The sequence below is a fragment of the Pelodiscus sinensis genome, chromosome 12, assembly GCF_052426305.1.
Source record: "Pelodiscus sinensis isolate ZL-2025 chromosome 12, ASM5242630v1, whole genome shotgun sequence".
Lineage (NCBI taxonomy): Eukaryota > Metazoa > Chordata > Testudines > Trionychidae > Pelodiscus > Pelodiscus sinensis.
Window position 1 is genome coordinate 49,446,513 of NC_143063.1, and position 17,532 is coordinate 49,464,044.

At 43.7% G+C, this 17,532-nt stretch overlaps 1 protein-coding gene across 7 annotated transcripts in view; it reads right to left on the bottom strand.

Moving 5' to 3' along the window:
• FANCA (FA complementation group A) overlaps window positions 1-17,532 on the bottom strand; it is a 64,656-nt gene that overhangs the window by 31,682 nt on the left and 15,442 nt on the right. For all 7 annotated transcript variants that reach the window (XM_075939817.2, XM_089781563.1, XM_089781566.1 and 4 more), the window contains exons 10-21: window positions 14,154-14,220; window positions 13,411-13,523; window positions 11,667-11,743; window positions 10,955-11,096; window positions 10,138-10,271; window positions 9,071-9,181; window positions 8,546-8,641; window positions 8,397-8,456; window positions 6,543-6,631; window positions 5,093-5,153; window positions 4,960-5,009; window positions 3,198-3,274 (exon numbers count right to left, since the gene is read on the bottom strand). In XM_075939817.2, the coding sequence (XP_075795932.2) occupies window positions 3,198-3,274; window positions 4,960-5,009; window positions 5,093-5,153; window positions 6,543-6,631; window positions 8,397-8,456; window positions 8,546-8,641; window positions 9,071-9,181; window positions 10,138-10,271; window positions 10,955-11,096; window positions 11,667-11,743; window positions 13,411-13,523; window positions 14,154-14,220 (1,077 nt within the window). The remainder of the gene's footprint in view (window positions 1-3,197; window positions 3,275-4,959; window positions 5,010-5,092; window positions 5,154-6,542; window positions 6,632-8,396; window positions 8,457-8,545; window positions 8,642-9,070; window positions 9,182-10,137; window positions 10,272-10,954; window positions 11,097-11,666; window positions 11,744-13,410; window positions 13,524-14,153; window positions 14,221-17,532) is intronic.

Here is a 17,532-nt window from a genome sequence, read left to right on the forward strand (position 1 = left end):
AGAATTCAAAATCTTAGAGAATTCTACATTCTCGAACCGGGGCTCGAGTCCTACATTCCCACACTACAACTAGGAAGGAAAAAAAATTAAAACTTTCTACTACAAAAATGGGGAATAACTGGCTAGGTGGCTGAACTGCTAAAGAGACTCTGGAGGCTAACAATCCTGGGGTATATTAACAGTGTCATATGTAAAACTAGGGATGTTATAGGATACCTGTTTACACAGTTACATGCCCCACTCCCAGGAAGCTGATTGACACCCCGTGCTGCTGCCTCTGATCCCTGGGAGGGGACAGCAGGCGGGTGCCAGGACTCACAGGGAGCCAGCGGGTGTGTGTGACTGCTGAAATTTTCAGTGGTTAAATGGTTACCCAATTACCCGCATTTTAACATCCCTATGTAAAAAACACAGGATGTAACTGCCTGGCTCTACTCAGCCCAGGTGAGGCCCCACGCGTGAGGCGTGAGAGTCCAAAGGAGAGAAACAACATTGACAAAAGTTTTAGATAACTTGACAAATAAGGATTGTTAAGTTCTGGAATAAGCTTCCCAGGTAGGGTGTAGTAACCCCATCATTGAAGATTTGTAATAACCAGTTGGAAAAACACCTGTCAGGGATGGTCTAAGTTTACTTGCTCCTAAATCAGTACAGGGGACAGGACTAGACTTCTCAAGGTCTCTCCCAGCCCTTCATTGCTGTGATCCTATGAAGTATCTGTTCTCCCAGCAAGGCTGGGAAAACATTAGCATTTAATTTTGTATTTCTGAAATGTTTTACTAAGTATTCAGATTCTTCTCAAACAAGAAAGCAAGAACTCGACAAAAATCTCTGGCTGGGTACATTGAAACAGACAAAACAGTCCCAATCACAAAAGAAATCAAGGTTCCACTTATCACTAGAGACACGGCCGGGCTGGAGTGGCCTGCTGCACCACGTCACAGGCAGCTCTGGCTGGGAAGCCGGTTAACCAGTTATCCTGATAAGACTGATGCTTACCAGGTAAGCAGACGGGCTCCTCTTGCTGAGGAAATCTGCCCAACACCAATACAGTTTTCCACTTGCTGAACTCTGACAAGATGTCTTGGATGTAGGGACATTAAAACGGTTAAACCATTTTCAACCTAGGTCCCACTGCCTGGCCCCACCCAGCTCCCCCACAAGGGCCAGCTAAATGTTCCTACTTGGATGCGTCTGTGCTTAAAGCACAGCATATCAACGGTCATCATCAGGAGACCAGACAGGCGGACTTACAACGACAAAGGCCTGAAGAGCAGAATTCTGGACTCATCCCAGGCTTACACTCTCCACGCTGAATACCTGCATAGATCCTAGTGGTTGACAGCAAGGCACAGAAAGCACCCAGAAAGCTTAATATAGCCAAATTAAAATAATGTGGAACAGGTGATTGCTGAAGAACTGGCCTTGTTTGCATCAATTATTACACTAGTAACATCAAGAAAAATTGGGCATGCATTAAAGACTGTATTAGCTGCATCCAGTACCTATGGTTCCAACACGTATAACCATCAAGATTCAGAATATAATCACAGCCACACTGGGTCAGACCAAAGGTCCTGTCTGTCTGCCCAGTGTCCTGTCTGCCCACAGTAACCAATGCCAGGTGCTCCAGAGGGAGGGAACACAACAGGGAATCATCATGTGATACCTCCCCCGTCACCCATTCCCAGAGAAACAGAGGCTAGGGACACCATTCCTACCCATCCTGGCTAACGGCCACTGATGAACTTGATGAAAGATTAGTCTGATAAAAGCAATACTGACATAGGGAGACTATTCAACAAGCAACATCAGCTCAAAGGCCTGTTTAGGAGACAGCACATCCATATCTAAGAAAGAAGTCTTCTGCATCAAGAGGGCTGTCCAATGCACACTTAGGCTATGTCTAGACTGCAAGCCTCTTTCGAAAGAGGCTCTTTCGAAAGATACTTTCAAAAGAGCCTCTTTCGAAAGAGAGTGTCTAGACCGCACGTTGAACTTTCGAAAAAGCGGCTTGCTTTTTTGAAAGAAAGCATCCAGTGAGTCTGGATGCTCTCTTTCGAAGAAGCCCTATTTACATTGAAGAACGCCTTCTTTCAAAAGAGGAACTTTCGAAAGAAGGCATTCTTCCTCGTGAAATGAGGTTTACCGCCATCGAAAGAAAAGCCGCGTTCTTTCGATTTAATTTCGAAAGAACGCGGCTGCAGTCTAGACGCAGGTGAGGTTTTTTCGAAAAAAGGCTACTTTTTTCGAAAAAACCCCTGAGTCTGGACACAGCCTTAGAGAAATGCAGAACTCATGGCTAAGCAACAAAGCATGAGTCAGTCCTATGCAGCGAGGAATAATACAAAGAATTTCTATGGTGCTCTGAGGACCGTCTATGGGCCATGGACATCAGGAACATTTCCTGTACTGAGTGCCAATGGTACTACATTACTCATGGACAAAAAACATGCAGTGTTCTGCCCACCACTGCAGTAACAATGTATCAAGCATCTATTCATGATCAATTGCCTCCTCAACTGACTCAGACTGATATTAACACATCTCTTGCAGATCCCCCAATGACCATTGAAACTGGAAAAGTGATTGACCTGCTGTCAAATAGTAAAGCACATGGAGCAGATCCTGTATCAGATCTCTTGAGTTGCTAGCACAAGGCTCTGAAACTGACTCAATTTTTCCAGTCAGTGTGACTCAAGGAACTATACCCCAAGAGTACAAATATGCATCCATCATCCACTTGTCAAACAAAGGACAGACAGAAAAACCTGCAGCAACTCATCAGGGCATCACCTTGCTGTCAAAAGCCAGCAAAATTCTCACCAGAATTATATGTACACATCTGACTGCTAGAGAAGCTGCGGAGGAAGAAATCCAGAGGCCAAAGTCTTACAGAAAAGCAAAAAATCACTCATATATTTATCTACACATTTCCACTCCACCTATCACCTTAGATGATCGATATCCAAGCAAATACACACACAATACAAACAGCCTAATAAAACTCCAAATCAAGCTAAAATATATTTTGTTTTAAGTAATAATAAAACACCAATCACAGCTGTCTATAATTAGGTAAAGCATCTGATTTATAATGCTTGGAAAAATTCCCATCTAAAAGGCCCGTGAAAATATGTTTTATCTTGGGTCATTGCTCTAAAACTAATGCTTAAGTAACTACAGATTTCTCTCACCTTGTAACAGTTTCTCTTTCAAAGAATGACAGGCTTGGAGATACCTCGAGTATAAGTTTGGTGGAATTTTGTCAGCTCTGCAATAAGAAATATTTTTGTTTATACCATTTAACGTCATTCAATGCTCAGACTCGTTAAAGTAAAACACATAACTATATGGCATACATAATTTTTTCCATAGACTAATAGCAATATAGCAGACACTGCACTTAACATTTTTATGATACTGCCAGGCATAAGACTGAGTTATTTGCACATAGAGATTAGCAATATTATATGATATCTGTGGGCAAGAGTACACAAGAGGGAAGTTACAGGACAGCAAATACACTCATCAAGTGCAGGGCAAGACTGAGATCAAAGGCTGCATGACCTCCGTACACCGATAGGCAGGTATACAATACTAAAGGTTCATGACAGTTGTTATAGTAGGATTAGACCAATTAAATCCATTTAAGCTATAACATGTAGCCAGGAGCTTGTCCACGCAGTGCAGTAATGTGCTCTATGGGGATGTGAGTTCTAAAGTGAAGTAACATGTGCTTTTCGGTCCATGTAGACCCAGATGGGGGACACTGAGTATTCCATAGTGAGCTTTAATATAGTACTGTTTCAGACAGCACTACATTGCATACCAGTAGGGTCTACAAGGATAAGTAATCTATCTATATATTTATCAAGAACTCCGAAACGCAAGAACTAGAGCAATCAAATTTGGTAGGCAGCTTCCTCTTCTCCTAACTTTAAGCAAGGTCGAGGTTTGGTTGTGCAGGACAACCGGAAGCCCCAGCAAAGGACTGTTTTCCATAACATGGAAGGGAGGGGCTGCTGTTTGGAAGGATGCAATATGACAGTGGCTACTGGGAACGACAAGCCCACAGGGAAGAGCTATCCTTACAGTGTGTCCATTGGGGCAGCAGGGCTGGGGCTCTTCCATCTTGCCTGCCATCACACTAGTAAGTAGCTCCCCTACCCCAAAACCCTACCGCCCCAGCCCTTAGCTGCAGCGCTGGGGAGGGAGGGGACTCGGGAGAGAGAGCACCCATGCTGGATAGGACCCGCCCCGTCCTGAGCCCCTCTTCACCCCCCCAACCCTCACTCTTGCACCTCTCCTGCTCCCAGCCTCCTGCACTGCCCCATCCCCCCCATACACACACATCCCAAAGCCCCGCCCTGACTCCTGCACCCCTCCCACGGCCAGGCCCCTGCCCTGAAGGACCTGGGCAATGCTGGATAAGTTTGCTAGTACTCAATCCGTTAGAAGTCACACCCTTGTACAGCGCATTATCTTACCATGTAGACAAGCCCCAAGTCTTACACAGACACAACTGAATGGCTCACTTGGAGCCATTCATACAGGAAAGCGTGTGTTAAAGTTAGCTACAGAAAAACTACTGGTTTTAAAACAGGCTTTTCCCACAATTGGGCAAGAAAACTTCCCAGGTCTACATTTCAGACTGACTGAGTCCTTATCAGGGGACATGTCCTCCTTGGACACTAGCCTAGCAAATCATAAAAGTAAATCTTGAAACATTGCCATTGCAGCAAACCCATCCCGAGCAGCAAGGCACTATACCTGCCAACTGAAGCCAGGTGTCTCAGAGGGTGAGAAATCCTATCCATGCCAATAGCTAGTTACCATTTTGCAAACAAGGTATCACAGAGCCTGAGCCTCAGATAACTTGATCCTATAGCCAAACATTCCCAACTCAGTCTAGAAAAATCAGAAACTGCCTTTGCCTTAAGTGCTTTATTTTCATACCTCTTTAAAGAATCTATAAAAACCATGTGTGAATCTGGAGTTTCAGGAAGCTGTAACAAAAAGCAGCCAAGTCAGAAATGCCTTTAGTATCCAAAATCATGCTTCTAAATGAAAGGATAAGAAATTTACTAACCACACGGGGCATGAGTAGAGCAGGAATAAAGTGGGAAGTATAATAAGGTCTTCTGAAAATACTGAAACAGAAGACAAACAGATTAGCAACTAAATACAGAGGACAATTTTGTTACTATTCTTAGGAGTGACTTCTTCTTGCTACACAAATAAGACTATTTGGGTGTGGTTGCTATAGTTAAAAAACTAGAACTTTGTTAACCATAAAAACCCAGCAATTTAAAATGGAGAAATACCGTACCCTTGTTAACTATTCTCAGTGTGGGATTTCTCAGAAGATAGAGTACAAATTCCCAGGTAATGTTTATACCATGAAACACTGAGTTGTCACACATTGCATTCTTATACATGTTCATTTCTTGATTTGTAATATCCTCAAAAGATGGCTTTTTAATACAGGCAGTCCCCGGGTTACGTACAAGATAGGGACTGTAGGTTTGTTCTTAAGTTGAATCTGTATGTAAGTCAGAACTGGCGTCCAGATTCAGCCGCTGCTGAAACTGATCAGTTTCAACAGCGGCTGAATCTGGATGCCAGTTCTGACTTACATACAGATTCAACTTAAGAACCCCAGGCGTCCCCAAGTCAGCTGCTGCTGAAACTGATCAGCGGCTGATTCCAGGAAGCCGGGGGCAGAGCAACTCTGCCTTGGGCTTACTGTAGTCAGCCGCTGGTCAGTTTCAGCAGCGGCTGAATCAGGACGCCTGGGGCAGAGCAGCTAGGGTGCTGCCGGGTTGGTCCAGTAGCGCCGAGGAGCGGCGCTGCGGGACCAACCCAGCAGCGCCCCAGCTGCTCAACCCCAGGCGTCGTGGGCAGAAAAGCCTGGTCTGCTGGGGCGGAGGGGGCACTAGCTGCGCTCCCCGCCCCCCAGCAGACCAGGGAGATGCGGAGCTGCGGGCGGCCTCCGAGGCTTTGCTCCCCGTCTCCCTGGTCTGCTGGCCAGACCAGGGAGACGGGGAGCAAAGCCTCAGAGGACACCCTCAGTGGGACAGCCCAGGCGCGCCGCGGCTGTCCTGCTGCGGGCGGCCTCCGAGGCTTTGCTCCCCGTCTGCCTGGTCTGACCAGCAGACCAAGGAGATGGGGAGCAGCTTTTCTCGCCCCGGAGAACGTGGGCGGCGGGACCGCGGCTCATCTGGGCGTCCCGCCGCTCCCGTCCTCCAGGGAGAGAAAAGCCCCGTTCATAACTGCGGATCCGACATAAGTCGGATCCACGTAACTCGGGGACTGCCTGTAGTAGTACTGTCTTCTTTCTGTGCATATATGGCCTTTCTAATCCTCTGAGTACCATCTGCACAAATTGCCTGATCTTATATGATTACTGCAGCACTCAATAAATTAGCCAGATTTCCTTCAGTGCTTCTCTGCTTCCATCCAAAGCTTTTCTCTTCGTTTTTCCTTTGATGTGCTCTTGAAACAGAATCTTTTGAAAAATTTATCGAAAGATACTGTACCTGGCCTCCATCACACTTATCGGGATCTTCCCTGTATTTTCAAATATCCGAATGGCTTTTTCAACATCTTCAAGTGCCTGGCATTGGGGCTGGCTCACACAGAAGAAAAGGGGGAACAATATAATGAAGTCTATAGCATAAAAGAGTAAGTAATTATTTTTCTTTCATGGTTAGTAATAGCGGTCTTATTTTCACAGCAGACAGATGAAAGGTGCAGCTGCGTAGCTGAAGCAGGCTACTATTGAGAGTGACAGAGCAAGTATCCTGGGAAGGCTGCTCTATTTTCTGCATTTCATGCACTTTGGTTTTGGGATAGAGTTGAATTTGGCACTCATTAGGTATGTAAAATCCCATTTAATTGGCTAATTAGTTAAATGTGACATTTAACCAGTTAACCAATTAAGGGGGGGATGGTTGCTCCAGCCCAGCCCAGCCCAGAGCAGCCCCTGCCTGTACCCCCAACTCTAGCCCACAGTGGAAGGGGCAGCTCTGGATGGCGGTCCCTGTGGGGCTGGAGCAGCCCCCTGCCCGCAGTGGGTGGGGAGCTGCTCCAGCCTCACTGGTTAACTGGAATAAGTAAAAGCGACAAGGAGTCCTGTGGCACCTTATAGACTAACAGATGTATTGGAGCATAAGCTTTCGTGGGCAAAGACCCACTTCGTCAGATGCATGTAGTGGAAATTTCCAGAGGCAGGTATAAATATGCAGGCCAGAATCAGGCTAGAGAGAATGAGGTCAATTCAGTCAGGGAGGACGTGGCCCACTTCTAGCAGCTGATGTGGAGGTGTGAACACCAAGAGAGGAGAAACTGCTTTTGTAGTTGGCTAGCCATTCACAGTCAAATTTGACACCATCATTTTAGGATAAAACAAAGACTGTGAATGGCTAGCCAACTACAAAAGCAGTTTCTCCTCTCTTGGTGTTCACACCTCCACATCAGCTGCTAGAAGTGGGTCTTATCCTCCCTGACTGGATCCACCTCATCATCTCTAGCCTGATTCTTGCCTGCATATTTATACCTGCCTCTGGAAATTTCCACGACATGCATCTGACGAAGTGGGTCTTTGCCACTAGTTGTTGCAACTTCACGTGACTAGCAATCTGCTGAGAGACACCCTATATTGCCATAACCCGCATTCTGTTTGGTTCTAGCCAATGGAATTATGTGAAAGGTTAATGGATAACGTTATTCCAGTATCAGAGGGGTAGGTGTGTTAGTCTGGATATGCAAAGGCAACAAGGAGTCCTGTAGCACCTTCTAGACTTAACAGATGTATTGGAGCATAAGCTTTCGTGGGCAATCTCCCAATGTGCAAATATATCTAATACAGACGAGGAAGGGACTAGATGACCCTTTCACTTGGGATTTACAACAGAATTTGATCCTCCTGAGGTGAGCCAAGATACTCAGCTGCTGCATCACTGACAACAGCCCTGTTTCATGCACTTTTAAATTAAGTTTCTTTACTTATTTCATTTTACTTTCCGACGGTCTTTCCTATTGCATTACCAACTAATCCAACTTCAGAAAATACAGCATCCAGTGAGACTCAAAAAGATAAAGCCAAATATTCCTGTTGTGACTAGTATTATTATTCAAAATAAATCAAACGGGACAGTATAAAACTTTAGGACAGCCCTCACAATGGATTATTCACCTTTAATGTGAGTCATCTAGATTTAAGAACCAACAGATGCTACACACAATTAAAAAGTAGTCATTATTTACTGAACTGATACGTTACATAGTTTTTCATGTGGCCAATACTGCAGTGTAATTTTGTACTGAGAAGTGTCACCACAAGTAACAAAAAGTATAATTTACTGGAAGTCATTCTGAAAATCATCCCATACCTGCACAGCTTCCTTGGTTGACGATAAATCCTCATAGAGCCCCATGTCTTCTATAGCAACCTGTAAGGGTCACAAGGAAAATGTCAGAGAACAGCAGATATGCTGAGGGAGAAGGATTTCACAGATGGGAGAGAATGCTGTTCACCAACCTTGAGATCAGCCAGCCGGGTTTTGGCCAGAGTGATATATTCCAAGAGAAAGGAACGGTATTTTGTGGGCACAAAAGGCGGGTGCATTATGTGGACCTAAAGAGTAAAATACAAAGCAAGGTTTATTATTTTGACAGCATACAAATGCCAACATCTGATTCACCTCCTTACAGGTTGCCTAGTGCCAAAGCTCCTAGGAATGACAAGGCACTTGTGTTGCCTGCTTCAGAGCTCACAGGAAAGCCAATTATATGGCAAGAGAGATCTTTCCACATACGAAATTGCTATCAATTTTAATTTAGTTCCCTACTCTTTTTTTTCCCATTATGTCAAAGCATTAAAAGAATGTTCTGCTAATTTATTCTGTAGGGAAAAAAAAAAAACACGTGGTCCTGCTTCTAAGGGACATATCAAAAGTTAGAATAATATGCGGCCAGCCAAAGCCTTGGTTTGATAAGCTGAAGCCATTTGGAGCAGGCCTTCAATAGCCTGGCAAAAAACTGATCTCCCTAAGAAGCTTCTCACCTTCAGATATTGTGGTGCTTCAAAGGGGACCAATTCTGAGAGGAACTCGAACAGAAAGACCAATGCCTTCTTACTGCTACCATGGTAACCACTGGCATTCCCAAAGGAAACCTGAAAGGAGGAAAAATGCTAAAACTGTCTTTCTGCCCTGAGAAAATTACCCCAGCTGCACTGTGCTACACTCAATGTAGAAATCCCATCAATCTTATCTGCCCAGGTAGCATTTCTACAACAAGGATATTATTTATAAAAATCAATCTCTTATCCAATTCTCAGAAAATCTTCCACAGTAACTATCCAAGTTTGGCTTAATGCTATCTCATGAGGACATGTATAGGTAGTTAAATGAGGTAATATACTGAGAGATCAGGAACAGCAAATACACAGGTTTCTCCACAGGGTAAATAGCTTTGCTCCAATAGACTGGTTTATTATCTCTGTAATGTAAGTGTATCAAGATCACACAAAATATAAAGAATCAGGTTATTTTTCAATAAATCCTAATATTTCACTATCAGGAGATTTTCAGACATTTCAAGTCAATTTGCAGATATAAAAATGCATGACAATTTGTATGCCTAAATTGTGTACACATTTACCACAACTGTAAAAGCAAACTGTCAGTTATCCTAGCTGATCATCATCACATGCAATTACAACTACATACATATTTTTGTAACCTTGGAGTATCTTACACATGCATTTCTCTATTCTACAGCTTGTGTTAATGACGACTGATTATCAGGACTGTAACAAACGCTGTGCAAAAAGACATTTCTGAGCAATAAATAAAGGAAGGAAGGAAAGCTCAGAGAAAGCTAGAATGACTAAAGAAGAAATGATGTACTTGTAGATGCAAAGACAATATTCAAAATTGATAATATATAGTGTCAGCAGTATCAGGATTTTCAATTGTTACTCTTATTTTTACTCTAGGCTGCCTGACTGAAATGAAGATCTTCTTGTACAGATTTATATCAACCCAATCTTTTCATCTGTCACCCTTGTGCACCCTTCCTTGTGCAATTAAGGAATATGATTCCCGGCTAGCCCTTGTTTATTCTTACCTTAAACCATTCAGCATAAGGCATGAACACAGCAGGACCCTCAAGGGCAGCCTGACGAGCTATCAGGAATGCAGTGATCATGTTTTCCATATCGTAATTCTCAAAGGCTTTTATCAGCAGACTGCTCAGTAGGTCTAGAAAAGGTTTAACAATAGGCCAAAACCACTAAATATCTGTGGTAAAAACGTCATGAAATCTTGACAACTGTGAGGGTCTATGACTATAAGCAATGGAGCCAATTATCCGTGATAAAAGAGGTCTGGGAACCAAGGGCAAGTGACGGTACATAATACTTGGGAGAGGCTTTGGGACTAGCTTTTGACATCTGTAATAAAAAGGCACTTTTGTTATTCAACAAATCCTTTACACTCTACAGAGCTCCAAGCACCGCACAGAATATAGCAACTGAACGCACAATAGGAAACTCAGAAAAATTAAGTCTACCTACTAGTATTATATTGCAAACACAATTGTGAAGGCAGAAGTCAGACTCTACAATACCCTGTCACCCACATTAGCAGTTACAGTGGTTATCACATAACCGCTGCCAGCTGAATTTAAAATTTGGGAAGGGGGAAGTCATAGGATGTTGCACGTGCATCAAAGTGAAACCAGATGTATTTGACCGGAAAAGCAGAGCTCCTGAATTGTTCATTTCCTTATCAACATAGCAGACAGTTATACAATGTGTGAAGCCATCTAAAAGTAGCGATTATAAATTTAATATAATTGTAATTATGATGGACTATTCATCACTTGGAAAGCAAGAGACAGCAACACACACAGGCTCCCTACCAAGTTTCTCAGCCCTCTGTACCTTTAACCAGCTGCTCTGCTTCAGCCTGGCAGACTACCAATGTAGAAAAGCAGGATAGCACGTGCTGCCAATTCACCTCGTGCGTCTCCAAAATCTGCTGCAAATGACACATCAGCTTCTCAGCACTGAATGCTACGAACAGCTGGAAGACAGGAGCAGTGAATTACTTTAGTAATCAATTCAAACTACTCACTAGAGTGAAATTCTCCCCCCTCCTCCCCGATTCTTTTCTCATAGGGAACCCCTGAACATCATTAAGGCAATTCCCTTCCGCCCGATTTTCCGACAAAGCTACATCTCCATGTCTTGTCCCTATTCCTGCTACAGAAAACAGCAATATTCCCATTTATTTCATTGGGAGCAAAGTCAAATCCTTTAACAAAACCAAAAACCCATTTCAGGGAGTGCTTTTACTTTCATTCTTCCTCCTTTATGCACACACAGTTATGCAAAAATCCATTAGCACAAACAAAATCTTATGTTTTTTTTCCCCATCACACCATTGTCTACCTCTACAACATAGTCCAGATTTTGTGACTGAAGTGCACTGTTCTTGAGAAACCCGATCTCAGTCTAGAGTATATTAAGATTGCAACAAGAAAAATCAGAATATATTCTTATACCAATTAACACCTCAAGCAGGGCAAGTTTTCAGAAATTGTGCAAAACCATAAACAATGTTGTCTTTGCAAATGCTAGGAGACAGGCATACTTTGCGATACAAGGTAGTAAGCAGCGGGCAGGTTCTTGCAAAACTCCACTCTCTTTGCATATGAATGGCATCGGATGCTGCATACACAGGAAAGAAAACAAATTTAGCTTTTACCTAGAGTCAGATAATGAATAAAAACATGAAACCTCCCTGAAATCTGGCATCCTGATATACTACAGACAGTGATTCACCATCTTTCTTAGACCTTTAATCTCTGGAGCATTCAAGTGCAGATTGCTCACACAAGGATGGTGATTTCAGTGCAGCACCACTAATTCAAAGCTAATCGAACTCACACCAAACATGGGGCTGGTTTGCTGAAAGGGCACCATATCCGCTATCTATTGGAGTTTGTCTGTCAGACACACAGATGGCCTTTTTCTTCAAAAACTCCTCCTAAACATTAAGACTACATCTACCCTGCAGGCTTCTTGAGCAAGAACTTTTTGTGGAAGAGATCTTCTGCAAAAAGTTCTTGCGCAAGAGTGTGTCCATGCTGCCATGTGCTTTTGCGCAAGAGAGCGTCCACACTGCATGGATGCTCTTGCACAAGAAAGCTCTGATGGTCATTCACAGAATGGCCATCAGAGCACTTGTGCAAAAAGGCGTGTGGACGGACAACAGGGTTTTCTTGCGCAAGAAACCCCTATTGGAAAAAGCACAAGAGCTCTTGTGCCAAAAGGTTTATTCTTCATAGAAAGAGGAATAACTCTTGCGCAAAAAGCCCTGTCTTCTGACAATCTACTGTACCTTTTCTTGCACAAAACACGCTTGTAGTGTGGACGCGCCATGAGTTTTTGCACAAAAACTCTGCAGTGTAGACGTAACCTAAGATGACCAAATTCGGTATGCAGCTTCCTCACAGCAACGTAAGGGCTTGGTTGTGCCAGGAAAGTGAAATGTGCCTGGGAAGGGATTGCTTCTTAGAACACCAAACAGAAAAGGTGAAAGAGAGTGGCTGGGTGCATGCCCTTGCCCCCCTAAGGACTGCCCCAGTTCTGAGCCTTCCATCCCCCAAGTGCCCTTTAGAGAGGGCAATGGGCAGGAGGAGCTGAAGCTCTCCCTCTGGCTGGGGAGCGCAAGGGGCCAACGACCGGGACCTGCCCCATCCAGGGGACATGCACCCCTCCCCTAGCCGCGCCCACCAGAACTGCAGCAGTAATGGAGAGGCACTTCTCACCTGGCCTTAAGTTGCTTCAGTGAGAGAAGGCTGGCGTAATCCTCTCTCCCCAGGGCAGCCTGCATACTGACCCCCTCCTCCCCACCCCAGAGCAATGATTTAAATGAAGCCTGGACATTCTCATTTTATTTTCCAAGAAAACAAAAATTGAATTCAGGACCCAAACAACGTCGAGCAAGCCTATGTGTATACAGCAGGGGCAAAGACACCTGGTTAAGTGTTTCTCTGGGGTTAGGCTAGTTTAACTGACCACCTGCAATTAGTACTAGTATAAACTTCTCCCAGCTAGCAGTCAAGCAGCTCCACACCACAGCTCAATGGCCTATTTTCCACATGCCTTGCAATTGAATTGTATTTCTTCCTAGACACGTCAGACTTTACAATAGACACCAAAGAGCAGCAGCCCCCTTGCCCCAACATTTGATGAAGCCATAAATTTAAAAAACAACATCAAGCAGTGGGGGGCATGCTGTCCACTTCTTTCATATAACTAATACATTACAGCTGAGGACTAATGCGCCAGCGACAGCATGAAGAGCTAGCTTTCCCTTCCTTGACTTCTACCTTTCAACAGAGGATTGTAGGTAAGAATCTCAGTCAGGGTGTGAACGAAGAACTGTTGCAAAGACTCTGGACAGTCGGTGCTTTTGTACATTGTCACAGTGAATATGTCCAGCCTACAAATTAAAACAACAAAGGAACTGTTCAGGAGTAATGAATAGGAGTCATGATCTGTGACGCATGGAGTACAATTCATGACTATTTTTCCCCTTTAAATGTGTTTTCAACAGTTGAATTGCCAACATGAAGGAAATATTGACAGACATTTTTAACAACACATACATAAAGAAGTGATTGTGTATTCTTCTCAAACTATCAGCTTTACACAACACAGGATGGGCTTGATGACTGAAAGAGGCATAGCTGGAATCCTAATTGGCAACAGGATCAAAGCAGGAAGTTCAGAAGAAGATCTGAACTGATGGAAGTTGCAGGGGACAGGAAGCGGAGAACTAGGAATGACTGTTGGGAAAGTCATAGACTGTTATGTGGAGATACTATACAATTCAGGAGTGGTACTTGTACTGCCACAATATACTTTACTACACTTACCTTTATTTTCTACAGCTATCATCTCTGGTCTTTACATATGTATATTTGGTAAGGGAGAGAATGCCAAAAATAAGTAGCCATACTTTTAAATTATTTGTAAAGCAGGGTAAGATCTCATTTAATCAAGTTTTATGTCTGTAGAAAACTGACATGCACTAGTGGGAAAACACACTGACAATCATAAGATTTCTTACCAACATTTCACGGCCTGTAATTTAGAAGACTCTTCTTGTTTTTCACTAGCAATTGCATCAAGTACCCCTGGATCCCGCAAAATAAAAGAGAGTCAGAAAAAAAAAGAAAGCTGGAAAGAACAGTGTCATTAAACAACATGAAGGAACTAATTAGAACAAGCAACCTATGCATCTTTTAAGCAGGTGACCCCATTAGGGAAATGGGCAGCAGGAACCAGTCAGTACTCAGTTCTTTGTTACACGTTAAGAAATGTTCCTAAGGCTTTAAAACTGCTGGCACTGACCTTGAGCCATTTTTAAAGTCTCCCTGGCATGTGCTAGAAATTAAACCATTTAAAGATGCACATACATGGAAGAGACAATCTACCAAGGAGAACTGCCAAAAGGTCATAGTGGCCTAAGCTAAATAAGAGTCAACCGTGTGGCTGTTGCAAAAAAAGCAAACATGATTCTGGGCTGCATTCACAGGAGTGCTGTGAGCAAGACAAAAATGATTAGGGGTTTGGAACGGGTCCCATATGAGGAGAGGTTAAAGCAACTGGGACTTTTCAGTTTAGAAAAGAGGAGACTGAGGGGGGATATGAGAGAGGTCTATAAAATCATGAGTGGTGTGGAGAGGGCCGATAAAGAAAAGTTATTTATTAGTTCCCTAAATAGAAGAACTAGAGGACACCAAATGAAATTAATGGGGAGCAGGTTTAAAACTAATAAAAGAAAGTTCTTCCTCAGACAGCGTGTAGTCAACCTGTGGAACTCCTTGCCAGAGGAGGCTGTGAAGGCTAGGACTATAACAGAGTTTAAAGAGAAGCTAGATAATTTCATGGAGGTTAGGTCCATAAAAGGCTATTAGCCAGGGGATAAAATGGTGTCCTTGGCCTCTGTCAGAGGCTGGAGAAGGATGGCAGGCGACAAATCGCTTGATCATTGTCTTCGGTCCACCCTCTCTGGGGCACCTGGTGCTGGCCACTGTCAGTAGACAGGCTACTGGGCTAGATGGACCTTTGGTCTGACCCAGTACAGCCGTTCTTATGTTCTTAAGACATGAGAAGTCATTCTTCCGCTCTACTCTGAGCTGATTAGGACTCAACTGGGGTCTTGTGTCTAGTTCCGGGCACATTTCAAGAATGATGTGGTGATATTGGAGAAGGTTCAGAGACGAGCAACAAAAATGATTAAATGTCTGGAAAACGTGACTTATGAAGGAAGACTAAAAGAATTGGGACATGATAGTTTTCAGGTGTCTAAAAGGGTGTCACAAGGAGGAGGGAGAAAAATGGTTCTCCTTGGCCGCTGAGGACAGGACAAGAAGCAATGGGCTTAAACTGCAGCAAAGGAGGTTTAGGTTGGACATGAGGAAAAACTTCCTGTCAGGGTGGTTAAACACTGGAATAAATTGTCTAGGGAGGCTGTGGACTCTCCATCACTGGAGATATGGAAGAGCAGGTTACAGCTATCAGGGACGATCTAAATCAGGGCTACTCAACACGCAGTCCATGGCCTGTTTGTTTGCGGCCCACGGTGAGATTTGGATTTACACAGGGTTCAACACTCGGCCCGCAGGTGGGATGCTTTGAATATGGCCTCCACTGGGAACACACTCCACAATGGTCTTCTGTTGATCTGCATTTTAGTAGTTAAATTCCTGGACTGTCATTGCTCATTAATAGTGCTGTCATACGGGTGGAATTCAGGTAACTATTGCATTCTAGTCATATCAGCACAACTTACTTAAATGGGACCTGCGTGTTGTGTGGTTTTTGCCTTAATCTTTGTATTCATTCCCATCAGTGTGAAAGAAGCTATTTGCATATATTTGCATGTACATGCAACCACACTTGAGTTGCGGCCCTCGGCATGTGCTGTATTATTGTGGCCCCAGGGGCTTCCAAAGTTGAGTAGTCCTGATCTAGATGGTGCTTGGTGCTGCTGTGAGGGACAGGGACTGGACTCAATGACTTCTCGAGGTCCCTTCCAGTTCTAGTGTTCTAGGATTCTATACATGACAACGTAACCTCCAAATCAGGGCCGCAGATCCTTGCACCTGTGTGGAGTCCAACTAAAGGCAATAGCATTTTGTATGGAGGTGGGTGGTTTATGCTAGAAGATCATATATTCACTTATTCTTTAGTTTTAGTGGATACCTAACCCTCCTGACCATACTGAAGAGAAAGCAGAATGCTGCTTGTTAATTCACCCCCGTCAGTCCTAGCTCTGGGATTTCCATGTTCTATCTAGTAAGTTAACACTCAACTAAAGACTAGGCCTACTGCATCAATTGTTGATGAAGACAAGGAAGGGCACTGGCAATGTACACACAGTACTGTCTTGGCCTATCAAGCAGCAATTCTCAGTGACCACAGCCTAAATGCTGATCTTTTTCTCCAGTGCAGAGGTTTTCAGCCAGTGGTCCACAGCCCCCTGTGGGACTACAGGCTATGTCTAAGATTTCCAAAGGTGTCTGTGCTTCTATTTGTAATTTCCTAGGGGTCCACAAATGGAAAGAGATTGAAAACCACTGCTCTAGTCAATGTGGCCAAGGAAATAGCTTTGCTGTTTCTTGCTCCATCACATCTTCAAAAGCCTCAAGTTTACTGAAGGGAAATCGAAGAACTCTTGAGCTTTAAATGAAGAGCCCTTTGATTAAGGCTGAGATTTTCTTTGAGCCACTTCTTTTGAAAGGAAGTGTACTGGGATGTGGAGACACACAGATGCCCCACTCTTGTTCCTTATCTGCCAGACCCTTCTATTTTCTTTATTTTTTTCCTCCCGCTTCCTAAAGGGGAATAAATTAATGTTAAATAGAGGAGACTGATTTCTCTCCCCTCCCCCACTCTGATTTTCAGACACAGGAGCTCACTAACACTGTATATAGCTCATCTGCAGAAGTGGGCTGTGCCCACGAAGGCTTATGAGTCTCTATATTTTTGTTAGTCTCTAAGGTGTCACAGGTCTCCTCATTGCTTTTAAAAGTCATTACCTAACACAAAGCATGCTCCCACTGCTACTCTTAGGCTGACACTCCTCTCCCACCACACCAAGGTCTTTGTTAATCATTCAGTTACTTTATATAAAATATCTAAACCTGCTTTAAGGCAGTTGATTAGTTACTGAAGTGTAATGAGCCCAACAGCGTCACGGACGTAAGTGGAACAAACTACATATAAGAATGTTATTAAGTTCCTTATTATTTTCTCTTTTGTGGAACACCTTGCAGTTTATGTTCCATTCTGGGAGGTATTTCATTGCCATAAAAACCAGGAACAGCTGGTCAACAGCTGGACAGCCATATGTTAGGATTACAGCAATATACTGATCTACAGAGCATCAGTGGCGATGACTGGATGCTCTCCCTGAAGAGAGAGAAAGCTATGTGGGATAG